Source organism: Sus scrofa, chromosome 6 (assembly GCF_054392235.1).
Source record: "Sus scrofa isolate SSC_HxYL_T2T_F1_AM1 chromosome 6, Sscrofa_HxYL_maternal_Yorkshire_Landrace_v2.0, whole genome shotgun sequence".
NCBI classification, from domain to species: Eukaryota; Metazoa; Chordata; class Mammalia; order Artiodactyla; family Suidae; genus Sus; species Sus scrofa.
This window is the reverse complement of record NC_139388.1, coordinates 108,429,559-108,448,596: the sequence shown is the minus strand read 5'-3', so window position 1 is coordinate 108,448,596 and position 19,038 is coordinate 108,429,559. Positions and strand designations below refer to the sequence as shown.

The 19,038-nt window shown below is 40.2% G+C and overlaps 1 protein-coding gene across 2 annotated transcripts in view; it reads left to right on the top strand.

Moving 5' to 3' along the window:
• SMCHD1 (structural maintenance of chromosomes flexible hinge domain containing 1) overlaps window positions 1–19,038 on the top strand; it is a 162,817-nt gene that overhangs the window by 19,332 nt on the left and 124,447 nt on the right. For both annotated transcript variants that reach the window (XR_002345042.2, XM_021096137.2), the window contains exons 3-5: window positions 2,330–2,491; window positions 10,291–10,373; window positions 11,015–11,145. Coding sequence is in view for 1 of the 2 variants with exons in the window: in XM_021096137.2 (XP_020951796.1) it covers window positions 2,330–2,491; window positions 10,291–10,373; window positions 11,015–11,145 (376 nt within the window). In the remaining variant the exon portion in view is untranslated. The remainder of the gene's footprint in view (window positions 1–2,329; window positions 2,492–10,290; window positions 10,374–11,014; window positions 11,146–19,038) is intronic.

The following is a 19,038-nucleotide window of genomic DNA, read 5'->3' as shown; positions in this document are numbered from 1 at the left end:
CCTGGGGTCTTGGGCGGGTAGCAGGGCCCTTGGAGACTCAAGAGGCTCCTCCCCAGGACAGCCCGACTCAGAAAGACCGTCTGAGATCTTTTCCCGATTCGGCCAGGCTTGTTGCAGCTTTTCTGGGCTGCAGGGGGTCCTGCCTGGAGCTGGCAGTCCTATGCAGCTGGTCCACTAGGTCTTAGCACCCCCTGGGGTCTTGGGCGTGTAGCAAGGCCCTTGGAGACTCAAGAGGCTCCTCCCCGGGGGAGCCCGTCTCAGAAAAACCGTGGGAGAATTAGGTCGATCTATTCACGGCCTGGCTAGGCTTGTTCTAGCTTTTCTGGGCTGCAGGCCTTTTCTAGGGGGCTGGTGGTGTTTGGTGCTGCTCTGTGGAAGTGTAGCCCCTCCAAAGGGCAAGCAGGCCTGTGCAGGGAGAGCCCCTGCGGTGGTAGGCTTCAGGCAATTGTTGAGGCCAGCCCTCCTGGATGGCAGGCAGCCCCAGGTTCGGCGAGAGCATAGGGGGTGGCGGGGGTGGGGGGAGGGAATGCACTGGGAAGCACAGCTTTCTGCTAGCTAGCGGGCCTGTAAGCTTGCTGTGGCGTGGGGGGTATTCTATGGGGACCCACCCCTTCTTCTCTCCCCTCCCCAGCACGGGCGCAGACCAGGCTCTTCTCCCAGGTTCCCTCTGAGGCGGCTTTCCACTTCCCCGCCCCTAGAGTATTGCTCCCTTCCTCTGCGACAGCTTTGTTTTCTAGTCTCCCAGGCAGTCTCTGCCCCGTCAAATGGTTTAGAGACCTCCCAAGCAGTTTCCGCTCTTCCCCGCCCCCCTAGCCCAGGGACTAATCTCTGGAGCTGAGGTCTCGGTGCCCAGCCCCCCCCACCAGGCGTCCCCCGGCCCTTTCTTGGGGACTAACCTTCGGAGGCGAGGTCTCGGTGCCCAGCCCCAACCCAGGCGTCCCCCGGCCCCCTCTCGGGGACCAACCTTCAGAGCTGAGGTCTCGGTGCCCAGCCCCCACCCAGGCGTCCCCCGGCCCTTTCCCGGGGACTAACCTCTGGAGCCGAGGATTCGGTGCCCAGCCCCCACCCAGGCGTCTCAATTTTTGCTGACTGTGCCCGTAGTTCAGATGGTCCGTTGGGTTCTTGATCTTTTTTCCGTACTCCGACTTACTGCTACACTCTTCTCTGCATCTGGAGATTCCTCCGGTTCGTTTGATCTTTCCCCCGGTAGGAGACTTTCCAGGGTGCGGGATCCCTTTCTCCTCCGCAGTTCCCTTTCGGGAGCGCCCGTCCCGCTCGGATTCACCTTCTCTCACTCTCCTCTTTTCTCCCGTTCTGCCCAATAATGTCACGAACTTCTTGCCGTTATTGGAGTTTAGGTTCCTCTGCCAGCGATTGGTTGTTGTTCTGTGCGAGTCATTTCTTCTGTAGATGTGCTTTTTTTGTTGTGTTTGTGGGAGAGGGCGAGCGTGTCCCCCTACTCCTCCGCCATCTTGTCCTCTCTCCCCCCAGAAGTCATATTTTTCAAGCAAGATTACAGAAAAAGAGTTGGTATCATTATGTCTACAGATGAGACCTTGCTCAACATCTAGCCACAAGCCTTCTTTGTGGGCCCTTGAAAAGCTAATTCTCCTGACTAACTAGAATTCTTCCATTGTCTTTTTTTTTCTTTTTTTTTTGTTATAGTCCTAAATATTTATTTCACAGAATTAAAAAAAAATTGAAATATTTATAAAATTATTTCTGTCCAAATTTGAATATACATTTATTATTTTTATTAATGATTTTTTCATTATAGTTGGTTTATAGTTTTCTGTCAGTGTCTACGGTAGAGCAAAGTGACCCAGTCACACACATATATATATATACACATTCTTTTTCTCACATTATCTTCCATCATGTTCCATCATAAGTGACTAGATATAGTTCTCTGTGTTATATAGCAGGATCTCATTGCTTATCTAAATTTGAACATCCATTGTCTTTTTTTTAACCAACTATGTTCTAAGTCTTGCCAGTTTTTGTGCCTTATTGCTTTTCGATTTTCATCATTCTTCCTTATTCATATACCACTTTAATGTAGTTCCTCATCTGATTTCCTATGACAGTTTGACTTTTTAAGAATTGAGTATTTCAGATGAGTGGAAGTATTTGGACCTGTTTTGCTGATATTCATAACAAAACACAACTGAATTTATAGATTGATTCGTTATTTGGGAATTTGCCTGTATAATTTAATTATTTAATTAATTTTGGCCTCATCTTTTGGTTGTGACCAAAAGAATAATAATAAATTGATTGTGCTTTGAATGCTAGCTTAGCATTTAAGATGTTACCTCTTGACTTACAGATGAAACTGTTAAGGATGGAGTCACTCTATACGTGCTACAGACAGTCAATCAGTTACTGCTAACAGCTACAAAAGAACGGATTGACTTCCTACCTCACTATGACACATTGGTTAAAAGTGGCATGTATGAATATTATGCAAGTGAAGGACAAAATCCTTTACGTAAGTATTCTGTTTTTACTAATTTTAATAAACTGTCACTCTCCTTTATCTCCTGATCACGTGTCCCATTCCTTCACTTTAAAAAAGTTCTGGAGTTTGTATTGTGGCTCAGCAGTTAAAAAACCCGACTAGCATCCGTGAAGATGTGGGTTTGATCCCTGGCCTCGCTCAGAGGGTTAAGGATCAGGTAATGCCACAAGCTGCAGCATAGGTCACAGATGTGGCTTGGATCTAGCATTGCTGTGACTGTGGTGTAGGCTGGCAGCTCCAGCTCTTATTCAACTCCTAGCCAGGGAACTTCCATGTGCCACGGGTATGGCCCTAAAAAGGCAGTAAATAAATAAATAAAAATAAAAACGTTCTCTCAGAGTTCTCTTGTGGCACAGTGGGTTGTGGACCCAGTATTGTCACTGGAGTGGCTTGGATGGCTGCTGTGACACAGGTTTGATCCCTGGGAACTTCTGCATGCTGTGGGTGTGCTCTCCCCCCCCAAAAAAAAAGCTCTCATTCTACCTTACTATAAATCTGTGACCAATCATTGTGAGCTTCTTTACTACATGTCTTCATCACAGTAGATTTCTTTTTCTATTCAGGTGATCTTACTTCAGAGTAAAGATACCTCTCCTTTGAAACTAACTTAGGAGTTCCCGTTGTGGCTTAGCACTAATGAACTCAACTAGTATCCATGAGGCTGTGGGTTCAATTCCTGGCCTTGCTCAGTGGGTTAAGGATCCAGTGTTGCCCTAAGCTGTGGTGTAGGTTGCAGACTTGGCTCGGATCTGGCACTGCTGTGGCTGTGGTGTAGGCCGGCAGCTGCAGCTCTAATTTGACCCCTAGCCTGGTAACTTCCATATGCCGCAGGTGCGGCCATAAAGACAATAAATAAATAAACTAACTAACCTAGAATGAGAATTTATTCCTTTCAATTCACAAGAGACTGGTGCTTACATATCTTTTCATCTCTTGTATACTCTCCTGATCTAGTCTTCCTGGCTTCCCATAGACCTCTCCCAATTAAGAAAGTATTTGTTTTACCTTGGGAATTTGTATAGCAGAACTGCATGAACAAGTAGTTTCTGTTTTTTGTCATTTCCTTCCACCTTTACTAACTGCCGTTTTTTTTGTTTTGTTTTGTTTTGTTTTGTCTTTTTGCCATTTCTCGGGCCACTCCCGCGGCATATGGAGGTTCCCAGGCTAGGGGTCCAATCGGAGCTGTAGCCGCCAGCCTACACCAGAGCCACAGCAACGCGGGATCCGAGCCGTGTCTTTGACCTACACCACAGCTCATGGCAACGCCGGATCCTTAACCCACTGAGCAAGGCCAGGGACCGAACCCGCAACCTCCATGGTTCCTAGTCGGATTCGTTAACCACTGTGCCACGACAGGAACTCCTAATTGCCGGTTTTTATCCTACCTTTGGATTGTGTGCTAATTGATTTAGAGAATCTTTTCTGTTTGGACCCTGCCAAAACATTTAATACTATTTCGATGTTCTTTATAAACTTACTTATTAAAGTTTTTTTTGTGTGTGTATACATTATTGTTTGTAGAAAATTAGAAAATGTAGATAAGCAAAAAGAACATAAAGAACATCCCTATCTCTACCACCTGGATGTAGCTGCCACTAACACTTAGGTGTTTATTATTTCAGACCTTTTCATATTGTTTGGTATTTTTTCTTTTTTAATCGTTTTATTTGATATGTACTTTTTTAACCTTTTTAATTTAAAATGAAATGAACATCTTTTATATATATGTTAATATGTATTTGCTTATATTGTATTTATATAAAAATTTATTTAAACAGTGTACTGCTGTTAGACATTTAGGCTATTTCAGGGCTTCTTTTGTTACAAATGGCTGAATATTCCTGTGACTTTTAGTATATCCTTACCTTGACTGCTACTGATATTATTACTACTGTCAGCTACAGTGTCAGGTGCCAAGTGCTTTATGAGCATTTTCTCATTTAATCTAATCTTATGTATTAGTTAATATTGGGTAATGACCCTATTTTTGCAGAGGAAACTGAGGCTAAGAGATTTTGGGTAACTTGCCAGAGGCTAGTACATGTTGGAGCTAGGATTTGAACTCTGGCTGAGTGACCTCAGAGCTTAAACTTGTAACCAGTATATTTATTATCTCTGACATTGTTGTTTTCATACACAAAAAGCTCTTAAGAGTTCCTTCGTGGCTCAGTGGGTTAAGGATAGTGTGTTGTCACTGTTACGGCTTCAGTTGCTACTGTAGTATTGCTTCAGTCCCCAGCCTGGGAACTTGGGCATGCTGTGGGTGTAGCCAAAAAAAAAAAAAGTTTTTTTTCTCCATTGTAACATCATAATCTTATTTCTTCTACCAGTTACTGTCCAGTTTTGCTCCTGACTACAGCAAAACTCCTCAGAAGAGTTGACTATGTTCACTATCAACAGTGCCTGTCAGAGTTTCCACTGTGGCATAGCAGGTTAAGGATCTGGCATTGCTGCGACTGCGGCTCAGATTATCCCTGGCCCAGGAACTTCCATCTGCCACTGGTGCGGCAAAGCAAACAAACAGGACAGTCCCTCTCCTTTCTTTCTCTCCTATTCATTCTCCTGTACTTACTTGTTTAGGGTCACCAGGGACTAAATCTAGTGATTAGTTTTCAGTTTTCATTTGAGGCTTTATTTGACAGTTTATCACTTCCTCCTCCTTGATATAGTCTTTGCTTGGCTTTCTTTTTTTCTTTTTTTTTTTTTTTTTGTCTTTTTGTCTTTTTTAGGGCTGCACCTGCAGCATATGGAGGTTCCCAGGCTAGGGATCCAATCGGAGCTACAGCTACCAGCCTACGCCAGAGCCACAGCAACGCGGGAGCTGTGTCTGCAACCTACACCACAGCTCACTGTAATGCTGGATCCTTAACCTACTGAGCGAGGCCAGGGATCGAACCCGCAACCTCATGGTTCCTAGTCGGATTTGTTTCCGCTGCACCACGACAGGAACTCCTGCTTGGCTTTCAAGAGACCACACGCTGTATTTTCTTTCTGTCTCAATGACTAGCTATTTTCTTTTTTCCTTACTCTCTCTTTTTTTTTTTTTTTTTGAGATACTGAAAACTCCCTATCTTCTTCATGTTTAGGTGCTTCAGGGCTTAGTCCTTGGTACCTAATTCCTCACTTGGTGGTTCCATCCAGTCTTGTGGCTCTAAATGTCATCTCTATGGCAGTGGCTCCCAGGTGGAGGTGGTGAAAAATGGTCATTTTTTTGTTAAATATTGAAAATAATTCCAGACCTGTCTTTCCAACTGCCTGTGTTGTATTTCTACTAGAATATATAAGATGGAAATTTACTACACATAGTTGTCCCATCCAAATTAATTTTGGTTCTTTCTAGTTATTTAAGCTAAAAATCCGATTGATTTTTTTCTGATACATTTCATTCAGTCTGTCAGAAGATCCTGTTGGCATTATCTTCAGTGTTTATCTACAACTGACCATTTCTCTCTATTTCTGTTGGTAACACTAGGTCTGAGGCACCATCATGTTACCTAGGTTGTACAGAGGCCCCTTGTCTCTCTTTTCCTGCTTGTCCTTAAGGTTTGAGAAGTCAGATTGTGTTCCACTAAGCGTAAAAGCCATAGTCTTTACAATTACATGCTTGATTTTAGAAGCTCTGCTTTTTATCTCCCCAACTTTATTTTTTTTCTTTTCTTTTTTTTTTAGTAGCAAACTTTTTTTCATTCTATTTTTTTTTATCACATCTGTAGTAGTATAATGATAATCACAATCCCGTTTCACAGGATTTCCATCCCACAACCCAAGCACATCCCCTACCACCCAAACTGTCTCCTCTGGAGACCATAAGTTTTTCAGTGTCTGTGAGTCAGTATCTGTTCTGCAAAGAAGCTCAGTCTGTCCTTTTTTCAGATTCCACATGTCAGTGAAAGCATTTGATGTTGGTGTCTCATTGTATGGCTGACTTCACTTAGCATGATAGTTTCTAGGTCCATCCAGGTTGCTTAAAATGCTGGTATTTTGTTTCTTTTAATGACTGGGTAATGTTCCATTGTGTGTATGTACCACATTTTTTTTTTTTTTTTGTCTTTTTGCCATTTCTTGGGCCGCTCCTGCGGCATATGGAGGTTCTCAGGCTAGGGGTCCAATCGGAGCTGTAGCCACCGGCGTACGCCACAGCCACAGCAAGGTGGGATCCAGGCCATGTCTGCAACCTACACCATAGCTCACTGCAACGCCGGATCCCTAACCCACTGAGCAAGGTCAGGGATCAAACATGAAACCTCATGGTTCCTAGTCGGATTCGTTAACCACTGAGCCATGACGGGAACTCCCATGTTCCACATCTTCTTGATCCACTCCTCTGTGGATGGACATTTAGGTTGTTTCTATGTTTTGGCTATTGCAAATAGTGCTGCAATGAACATTGGAGTACATGTGTCTTTTCGAGTCATGGTTTTGTCTGGATAGATGCCCAGGAGTGGGATTGCTGGATCAAATAGTCATCCTATTTTTAGTTTTCTGAGGAATCTCCATACTGTTTTCCACAGTGGTTGCACCAATTTACAGTCCCACCAGTAGTGTAACAGGGTTCCTTTTTCTCCACACCTGCTCCAGCACTTATTGTTGGTAGACTTTTGGATGACGGCCATTCTGGCTGGTGTAAGGTGGTACCTCATGGTGGTTTTGATTTGCATTTCTCTAATGATGAGTGATGTTGAACATCTTTTCATGTGTTTTTTGGCCATCTGTATGTCTTCTTTGAAGAACTGTCTCTTTTGATCTTCTGCCCATTTTTTGATGGGGTTGTTTGTTTTTTTGGTATGGAGCTGCAGAAGGTGTTTATACAAATTTTGGAGATTAATCCCTTGTCAGTCGATTCATTTGCAAAGATTTTCTCCCATTCTGTGGGTAGAAACAAGCATTTTTTATATCAATAAGCCTAACTTTATTTCTACAGTTCTTTCTGCTTATTCATTCCTCTTAAGCGCTGGCTTTGTCCTTGGCTCAGGTCCCTCTGCCTCTGTCACATTCAGTCATCTCCTTCAGGTCTTGTTTATTGTTATTTTTCTCAACAAAAGTTATCTTTGTCACCTTTTAAAAAATTGCAGCTGTGTTTCCTCTATGCCAGGTAAACCCATGTAAGCTTGAAGTATTTCAAGTCGAAAGTACACTTTGACTTAAAGTATTTTCAATTTACGATACATCTTACCTACCAAACATAGCTTTTAGCCTCGCCTACCTTAAATGTGCTCAGACCACGTACATTAGCCTATAGTTGGGCAAAATCATCTGACACAAAGCCTATTTTATAATAAAGTGTTGATTATCTCACGTGATTTATTGAATACTAAAAGTGAAAAGAGAATGATAAACAGTGATTGTATGGGAACAGAATGGTAGTTAAGTGTATTGATTGTTTACCCTCGTTATTGAATGGCCGACTAAGAGCTGTAGCACACTGTTGCTGCTCAGCATCATGAGAGTATTTTACCACTTATTGCTTGCCTGAGAAAAAACCAAAATTCAAAGTATGGCTAGGAGTCGAATCATAGCTACAGCTACCGGCCTACGCCAGAGCCACAGCAGTGCAGGGTCTGAGCTGTGTCTGTGACCTACACCGTAGCTCACAGCAATGCCGGATCCCTGACCCACTGAGTGAGGCCAGGGATCGAACCCACATCCTCATGGATACTAGTTGGATTCGTTTCCACTGAGCCACGACCAGAACTCCCCAAATACGATTTCTACTGAATGCAGATAGCTTTTGCACCATCATAAAGTTGAAAAATCATAAGTGGACCATCTTTAAGTTAGGGACCATTTATACTTGATTTCTTTTCTCTTTAGCATATGCTACCTTCTAACATGCTAACAAATTTACTTATTTATTACAAACATATTTCATTTATCATCCTCTTCCACTAGAATGTTAACGTCAGAGAACAGGACTTTTGCCTGTTGTGTTCAGTTCCTAAAGCAATGCCTGGCAAATAGTAGGTGCTTATATATTTGCATATTGAATGAATCTTTAATTCTTCCTCTCGGGATAAGTATCTAAATATATAATCATGGAGTCATCAGACATACTTTTAAGGCTTGATATAAATTAATTACTTTCCAGATTGGATGTACTAGTTTTCATTACTACTGTCATTATATGAATAGGCAGAAAACCTCACTGCTTAAACTCTTTAATTTCTGTGACTTAGCATTACATTCCAGGTCTTTTTGTTGCCTCTCTTTCCTTTGCCTTTGATGCTACCTCTGGTATTACTGACTATATGGTATATAAGTCATGCTGATCTTTTTATACTTTTCTCTTAGTGAACTAACTGAAACTTAAACTATTCTATGCCAATGAATTTATCTCTGGCTGTCTTTATTCTCTTTGTGAAGTATGGCATCCATTCCAGCTCTGTGGAATACTTCTACTCATTGAGCTTGATATAGTGGTAGGACTTCACATCTAAAGTTAAATTTTTCTTTCCTTATTCTGTATTTTCCCTTTATGGAAAATATGACCATTTAACTAGTCTTCTAAAGACTCAAAATCACCTTGGATTTTCTTTCTCCTTTTATATCTAATTGGATGCTAAATTCTACTTCTTTCTTCCTTTCTCCTTTTATATCTAATTGGATGCTAAATTCTACTTTTTCTTTCTCCTTTTATATCTAATTGGATGCTAAATTCTCCTTTTATATCTAATTGGATGCTAAATTCTACTTTTTTCTTCCTCCTTTTTATATCTAATTGGATGCTAAATTCTACTTTTTTCTTCCTTTCAAATTACTCTTAACTTTTTTCTTCCCATTTCCTACAGTATCCCTATTTTTCCATTTTCTAGAGTTAATATCCTTCACCAGATCCTTATGTATATCTGATTTGTGGTAACTTCTTTCTAACTAGTTTATAAACATAACCATCCCCTAAGTGTGGACATGCTGGAGTGCTACTCTCTGGATTAATTACAGCTTGAGTTGGGTTAAGCTTCAGTTGAAAAGATAATATGTTCCCCCTTTTAATAATGGAAATAAAACTGGGAAATAGTTTTGGCCTTGAAGCATGATGTGATGACATACCACAGACTGTTTCATTTCATGGTGATGGTCTTTTGTTTGTCTCTTATGTCTGTTTACCTGTCTTTAGATTATAAACTCCTTGAAGCCAGGAATCATGGCTGGCTGACTCATCCATATAGTGCCATACATGTATTATTTGATGAGTGCTTCTTTATGCTGATAATGATTGATGATTCCCTTACTATGTTTGTATCATTAGGATCAGGATAATACTTCAGCTCTAGCTCTTTGGAAGATAAAAGCGTGGCTTAAAGGTACTAAGGAGTTTCTTTTTTCTTTTCTTCCTCTTTTTGGCCACATCCACAGCCAGGGATTGAATCTGAGGTAGAGCTGTTACCTATGCCATAGCTACAGCAATACCAGGTCCTTAACCCACTGCATCACAGTGGGAACTCCCTTCAGAGTTTCTTCTACTTTGAACTTTTTTGTTTGGCTTTTTAGGGCCACACCATGGCATATGGAATTTCCCAGGCTAGGGACTGAATCAGAGCTGCAGCTGCCGGCCTACACCACCACCGCAGCAACTCAGGATCTGAGCCTCATCTGCATCTTACACCACAGCTCACGGCAATGCCAGATCTCTGACCCGCCGAGATCGAACCCACATCTTCAGGGATATTAGTCGAATTTGTTTCCACTGCGTCACAACAGGAACTCTTACTTTGAACTTTCATATGAAGTATTTAGCAGGGAAAAGTTAAGCAATATTTCTTACTCTCTTCCAGCATTTGCTCTTGCAGAATTAATTGACAATTCGTTGTCTGCTACTTCTCGTAATGCTGGTGTTAGAAGAATACAGATCAAATTGGTAAGAAAATAATACTCTAAGGCAATTTAACTTTTCCTTTTATAGAAGTAATGCAGATTCTTTGGAGAAAAATTAGAAAATAAAGATAAACAAAAAATAATTATCTGATGTCTCTTTATTAAAATTTCTTCACATGCCCTTTTCCTGTGCATATATGTATACATCTTTGTATGATTGTAGTGAATTTTGTTGTGATCTTCTGTTTTCCCTTAATAGTACATTGTAAATTTTGCCGTATAATATTATCATTGCTGCAGTTTGATTTATTTGACTATAATATAATATATATAAATATATATAAATTATGTAATCAGCCTATTGGGGAACATTTAGATTTTTTTTCCTATACTTCTGCCATTTTAAGTAGTGTTGGCATGGTGAATATACTTACAGATCTTTGTACACGTCTCTGATTAGTTGCTTGAGCTAAATTCTGAGAAATGGAATTTCTGTATTAAAGGACATAAAGAATTCTAAGGCTTTTGATTCATATAGCTGAAATATATTTGAGAAAGTTGTATTAATATATCCTCCCTATAGCAATGTATGAGTGAGCCCAGTGAATCACTTTTTTAATATTTAACTTTTCATGTTTTAAATATTGATTTGACTTTTCCTGTCTTTTTGAACTTATTTCATAGCTTTTTGATGAAACACAAGGAAAACCTGCTGTTGCAGTGGTAGATAATGGAAGAGGAATGACCTCCAAACAGCTTAACAACTGGGCTGTGTATAGGTTGTCAAAATTTACAAGGCAAGGTGACTTTGAAAGGTTAGAAAATCTTTCTTTTTTTGTGGGCATTGGGATATTTTAATAAGGATGAGAACTATATTTCTTTAGTTAAACGAGATGCATTGGAGGTTTTGATGTTATCGGCATATTTATTCAAACTTTTATAATAATTTTTATTACCAATATTTAGAAATAGTCACATTTGTATAAATCATAGTGTCCTTCCATTGAATGAGGTATATAGGAGTTATACTGATATGTTGAGTACTTTGAAGCTTTCCCGCCTTTTCTTACTAAGTTTGATGAAAGCTGTATAGTCTCTATAGGAATAGACTTTTTTTTTTAATTAAAAATTTTTTTTACTTATATATTTATTTTTGGCCATACCTGGGCATGCAGAAGTTCCTGGGCCAGGGATCTAACCTGCGCCAGAGCAGTCAGAGCCACAGCATTGACTATGCCAGATTCTTAACCCAGTGAGCTACCAGGAAACTCCCTAGAATGGTTTTTAAATGAGGTTTAAGGTCACCTGATACCACTTGCAAAATGTCTAAGGATCCACATGTAGTTCTGTTAAACTCACTTTTGCTCTTTTTGGGCTCTGCTTTACAAAACACTCATAGCTGGTAGGCAATAAAATCTAGTCAGGAGTTTATAACAGAATATGTTTGTATGAAAATATCCTGGGTGAAAATGTCATAAAGGAAACAATATACCAGAAGCTGCCAGAGATACAAAGATTTAGGTTCTTAGGATGTTAACTGAATTCTAGTAGTGCAGTGACTCAAAGTATTTTGATATTTTAAGCTATGTGTATACTTCAGTGAACACACCTGCAAAGAATCTGTTGGCATTCTGATTAAGTAGTTAGTATTTGTTCATGTCCTGTTCACGCTCTGTTCTCTGTCAAGGAAAGTCACTCAAATTTAAGGATCACTCTCAATAATGTGTAAAATTAATACAGTTAACACATTTGCCTTCTCATTTCTGAAATATCAGCAGTCTCAGAATTTTCAAGTTTTTAAAGACTTATAATGTCATGGAGGGAGGCAATATAGTGAAGAATAAGGGCTCTGGAATCATTTGGCCTCATTTGAATTCTAGCTTTACTAGTTGTATGATACTTTTTCTCAGTTTACATATCTGTAAAATGGAGGTAATACATCATAACGTTGCAAGTTAGTACATGAAAAATCCTTAGAGCCTGACATGTGATAAGCAGTCAATAAATATAAGCTATCATTTTAGTTATTATTTCTCATTCTTGGCCTCAGATTTTTCTACAGCTATTCTTTTTCACTATTTTCATGAGCATATGCCACTTCAAGCCACATAAAAGGCAAAGACCATTATCTTTTCTGGTCTAATGATAGAATTTGGCGTTGGATGGAAATATTAGAAGGGAAAGAAGAACAGATGGTAGATTGGGGCAAAAAGGTCAGGAAAATGTTAGTTAAGTCATATAGAAGAGTAGAAGGAAGTAGAGTCTACAGTTTATTAAAATAAATAAAACATTAACTTTTTTTTCTGTAGATTTTAGCACAATACAGATTTTTTTTTCTTTCTTTCTTTTACAGCCACAACTATGGCATAGGGAAGTTCCTGGGTCAGGGGTCGAATTGGAGCTACAACTGTGGCCAGTACCACAGCCACGGCAACATTGGATCTGGGCTGCATCTGTGACCTGTGCTGCAGCTTGTGGCAACAACGGCTCTGTAAGCCAGTGAGCGAGGCCAGGGATCGAACCTGCATTCTCACAGAGACAATGTCAGGTCCTCAACCTGCTGAGCCACAGTAGGAACTCCTACAACACAAACTTTTAAGCTTAATTCAAATGTTAGGGAAAATTTAATTTTTGGAAGAAATGCACCTCTTGCTGGTCTGGTCCTAGCTTTATAGGTGTTGTGTCAGTAAACAATCAGTTGTTGTTACAGCTCTTATGTACTCTTATTTTTGAGTCCAGCATCAGTCCCTTAATACACTCCAATTTCTGTTAGCATCAGCCCCTCACTCCCCTAGCTTCTACTCACTCCTATAGAAAAATGTATCAGTTGTACTCAATTCTATCTCCCACTCCTCCACTCTGCTTAATCCACCTCCTTCCTAATCCTCCTCCACTCTTCCTAATACATTATGAATAGTTGTTAATCTACTTCTTTACTTGTTTTTCTAGGGATTACATATCATATGCCAGTCCATTTTGGATTAATTCCAATTTAATATCAGTAATACTCAAAAACTTTGCTCCTGTATAGCTTCATTCCCTTTCCACTCCTTTGTATTATTATTTTCATATAAATGACATTATTAAACATTATAACCCTGCCCACACAGTTGTGGTTTTTTTTTTTTTTTTGGTCTTTTGTTTGTCTTTTCTAGGGCTGCACCTGAGGCACATGGAGGTTCCCAGCTAGGGGTCTAATCGGAGCTGTAGCTGCCGGCCAACCCCAGAGCCACAGCAATGTGGGATCCGAGCCATGTCTGTGACCTACACCACAGCTCATAACAATGCCAGATCCTTATCCCACTGAGTGAGGCCAGGGATCAAACCTGCAACCTCATGGTTCCTGGTAGGATTTGTTAACCACTGAGCCATGATGGGAACTCCCCACACAGTTCTATAATTAGTACTTTATATAGATGTCTTTTACATCATGTACCCATGGCACCTGAAGGTTCCCAGGCTAGGGGTTGAATCGGAGCTACAGCTGCTGGCCTGTGCCACAGCCACAGCAACACGGAATCCAAGCTGCATCTGCAACCTATACCACAGTTCACAGCAACACCGGATCCTTAACCCACTGAGCGGCCAGGGTCTGAACCCACATCCTCATGGATCCTAGTCAGGATTGTTAACCACTGAGCCATGAAGGGAACTTCCACCTCTGTTTTACTCTTTTTATTTTTTCTTGTATTCAGGTTACTTTCTATTTGTCTTTTCATTTTAGTCCAAAGGACTCGTCTTTATTAGGTACTTTTCAGCAGATCTGCTAATGACAGAGTCCCTCGGGTTTTGTTTATCTGTGAATGCCTTAATCTCCCTTTCATTTTTGAAGGCTACTTGTGCTGAATGAAGAATTCTTGTTTGATAGTCTTTTTCTGTCAGCACTTTGAGTATGTAACACCACTGCCTTCTTTCTCCATGGTTTCTTTTGGGGGGGGGGCATGCCCACGGGATGTGGAATTTCCCGGGCCAGGGATTAAGCCCATACTACAGCAGTGACAATGCTGGATCCTTAACCTGCTGGGTCACCCTGACTCCATGGTTTCTGATGAAGAATCAGCTTTAATCATATTGAGTATCCTTTGTATATGACTTGTCACTTCTCTATTGTCTGCTTTCAGGATTCTCATTTTCTCATTTTTTTCTTTTAACTGTTTGATTCTGATGTGCTAGTGAGGATTTTTTTTTTTTTTTTTTTTTTTTTAAGGACCGCACCTGTGGCATATTGAAGTTTCCAGGCTAGAGGTTGAATTGGAGGTGCAGTGGCGATGCGGTGACACCGATTCTTAGCCCACTGAGTGAGGCCAGGTATTGAACCTGTATCCTCATGGATACTAGTCAGTTTCTTTACTCACTGAGCCACAACAAGAACTCCCTAGTTAGGATCTTTTTGAGTTCACCCTATCTAGTGTTGAGCTTTTTTGGATGTGTAAATTAATGTTTTCATCAAATTTGTGAAGTTTTGGCTGTTTTTTCAAACTTCTTTTCTCTCTTACCTTCTGTGGTTCCTGTTGTCCCCTGTATCAGTGGGGTTTTTTGTTGTTGTTTCTCAGATTGAGTAATCTCAATAATAATCCTTCATTAAGTTCACTAATCCTTTCTTACACCAACTCAAATCTTATTTTATTTTTTGTCTTTTATTTATTTATTTTTTTTTTAGGGCCACATTCTCAGCATTCGGAGGTTCCTAGGCTAGGGGTCGAATTGGATCTGTAGCTGTAGGCCTACACCACAACCATAGCAACGTGGGATTTGAGCCATGTCTGCAACCTACATCACAGCTCATGGGAACGCTGGATCCTTAAACCACTGAGTGAGGCCAGGGATCGTACCTGCAACCTCATGGATACTAGTTGGGTTTGTTTCCTCTGAGTCATGATGACAGTGGAGTTCTGAAGATGTTAATTTTGATAATCTTAGGGGGTATTGGTTTTGTTTTTAATCAGTCAGTGGATTTTTCTAAGTTCTTACTTTGCTGTTCTGGAAGTGTCTGCTCAGTTACTAATTTTTGACAATTTCATATACCTGTATAGTCCAAACGTCTATTAAGATATAGAGCATTTCCTGGACCTAGTAAATGTGCTTATGACTGGGGCACTTTCATAAGAACATTGTTGTAATAGTGTGTGTTCATTTAATTATTTTGTGAAAGAAAGAAGGATAACATTAGTTAGGCCTGCTGAGTGGCCATAATTCAGATGTGTGTTGAATCAGTGCTACTTTCTGAACATTCAGTTTGCTCAGCAATAAATGAAAAAGCTCTCAACTCAGCCATTTTTGGAAAAATAAAAATAGCATGCCGAATGGCCCACTTCCCATGCCATTTTCAGAGTGTAGAAATGGACCCCCAACATGATTTTCCTTAATTTTCCTAAAGAAAAATCTCCTTTGTGGTCAGTATTTTTCTGCAATTAAGATGAGCTTTCTATGAGTTCCTATTGTGACTCAGCGGAAATGAATCCATCCATGAGGATGCAGGTTCAATCCCCGGCCTCGTTCAGTGGGTTGTGGATCTGTTGCTGTGAGCTGTGGTGTCGGTTGCAGACTTGGCTCGGATTCCAAGTTGCTGTGGTTGTGGTGTAGGCCAGTGGCTACAGCTCTGATTCAACCCCTAGCCTGGGAACTTCCATACACTGCGAGTGCATCCCCAAAAAGCAAAACGAAAAAAAGACAAAAGAAAAAGAAGTGAATTTTCTTTTTTTCTTCTTTTTTCCTTTTTTTGCACTTGCAGCTAGGAGCTGTAGCTGCCAGCCTACACCACAGCCACAGCAATGCCAGATCCTTAACCCACTGAGCGAGGTCAGAGATTGAACCTGTGTCCTCATGGATGCCAGTCACATTTGTTTCTGCTGAGCCACAATGGGAACTCCCAAGATGAGCTTTCATTTATTTTCTGATATTTTAGTATACTTGAATTTAGAGAATGAGTATGTAGCATTTAGGCATCCTACTTTAATTTGGTTATTGACATTGTCTCACAGATGTTTTCTAAAAGGTCTGTTAGGGATTTGCAGCCACTTAATCAGTTTTGTTGGAGGTGAAGCTTTCTTCATTAATGTCTTTTTCTCTGTGATAGATTCAAGATAGATATAAATATACATGTGTAGTCACTCTAGCATATTCCTTGGCCTTGTTTCTAGTTTCTTTTTACTGATGTGACATCTTTCCTGTTCTCTTTTCTTACTTTCTACACCTTTTATGACTTGTTTTTGTATAGATTTTGCTTCTTTTGTTGAATCAGTACTCATGTTCCACAAAGATACAGTGTTCTTTTGTATCAAGAATAAGAATGAGGAAGTTCCCATTGTGGCCCAGAGGAAATGAATCTGACTAGTATCCATGAGGATGTGGGTTCCATCCCTGCTCTCACCCCAGGGCTTAGGGGTCCGGTGTTGCTGTGGGCTGTGGTGTAGGTTGGAGACGTGGCTTGGATCTTGTGTTGGCAGCTGTAGCTCTGACTTGACCCCTAGCCTGGGAACTTCCACATGCTGCTGATGTGGCCCTAGAAAGCAAAAAAGAAAAAAAAAGATAAGAATGAGATGGTTTTTGAAAACAACACCTGATGAGGTGTTGCCGTGAGCTATGATATAGATACCAGATGTGGCTCAGCTCCAGCATTGCTGTGGCTGTGGCGTAGGCTAGCAGGTACAGCTCTGATTAGACTCCTAGCCTGGAAACCTCCATATGCCGCAGGTGTGGCCCTAAAAAGAAAAAAGAAAAAAAAAAAGACAAAAAGAAAAGTAAATTCTCCTGCTTCTGTGATGCAAAATTCTTTCTTTAAGCTCTTTTTTTTTTTGGATAGTGCCACACCCATGGTATATGGAAGTTCCTGGGCTAGGGGTCAAATTGGAGTTGTAGCTGCCAGCCTATACCGCAGCCACAGTAACACCTGAAGCGGCAAGCGGCATCTGTGACCTACACCACCTATACCGCAGCCACAGTAACACCCGAAGGTCCAAGTGGCATCTGTGACCTACACCACTGCTCAGGGCAACTCAGGATCTTTAACTCACTGAGGGAGGCCAGGGATCAAACCCCTGTCCTCATGGATACTAGTCAGGGTCATTACTGCTGGGCCACAATGGGAACTCCTTTTGAGGTCTTGATATTTATGCTTATGTTTATCTTCATGAAGGGAGATTTATATAGCCCTTAAATGGATTTAGGAATTTTTTGCACTCATTTAACAAGTCTGAAACCTATTGGATATTTGTATTTTCAACCTTTTTTTGCTGTGATAGAGGTTTTGCTTAGGTTAAGTTTCCATGGATAGAAAAAGGTTGAAAAAGAAAATTTACTGCCTAGTCATTATTAAGTGCGTCCATTCCTGATCAATTAACAGAATTCCTTAGTTTGGGATCAGATTAAGTGTGTATGTATTCTTTTATCTCTGACTTTCCCTCTCACAGATTTTCGATGTACTTTCCCATATGTATTTTAAGGAGAATATTTAGGGGAGGCTATTTTCAGCATATTTCCCAGAACGATTGCCTTAGTAATTAAAGTCTTAGAACCTGTGTGTTCTTTATTTTTCTTAATAGACATTATGTTTGTAGAATTTTTATAATTCTGTGGACATGCCCTTTTAAAGTTTGTTTACTGAAAAATTTAATAAGCTGAATGACCAGAATTTACCACCCAATCCAGTACGTAGAATATTTCCTGTAACTTATATCTTTGTCCTCCTCTCTTTACTTCTTTTCTTCCTACCAAAGTTAACCACTATCTGAATTGTTTTTGTTTCCTTTTTTCAAATGTGTACATCCAGTTTTGCATGCTTTTGATAATATAAAAAAGCATAATCATACTGTATATAGACCTACAAGATACTTGCATTTTCACCTAATATTACATTACTAAGATTTCATATTTGTGTGGGTCTGTAGTTCATTCTTTCTCAGAACCGTGTAATATCTTATGTATACCAAAAGAAATACCATGCTTTTATCCAGTCAGTGGGCATTTGGCTTTCTCTCCCAAGTTTTAGTAGTAGTTTAGCAGTACTGTTGTGGGTGGGGTGAGGGTGTGTGTGTGTGTGTTTTGCGTTCTGTTATATATGTTTCCTGGTCCAGTCCTGTGTTAAGTTCTTAGGTTTATGCCTAGGAGGGAATTTGTAGGTTATAAAAATGAATGTTCTAATTTACAAGGTAATGGGAAATTATTTTCCAGAGTGTATTTAACAGAGTTTTTGATAAAACTCATGTAGCATACCATTTGGGTCTGGTATGCTTTTTTGTGGGAGGAGTTTTTAATTATTGCTTTTATTTGTTCTTAGAATTAAATGAATATTTAGGCTATTTTTAATTTAGTTTTTGTAAGTTGTATTTTAGTGGCAATTAGATCACTTTATTAAATTTTCAAATTTATTGGCATGTAGTTGTTTGTAATTAGTGTTTGCTTTGATAAATTTTGTTTTCCTCTTTGCAAATTTTTTGATTGCTGCTCTTTATTATTTATGTCCTTCTTACTTTGGATTTATTTATTCTTTTTGTAAGGAGGGATCTTATAGATTTGGCTTGTGTATTTTTTTTGCTTTTTAGGGCTGTACTTGCAGCATCCGGAGGTTCCCAGGCTAGCAGTCGAATTGAGCTACAGCTGCCGGCTTACACCACAGCCACAGCAAAGCAGGATCTGAGCTGCGTCTGTGACCTACACCATAGCTCATGACAACACCAGATCCTTAACCCACTGAGCAAGGCCAGGGACGG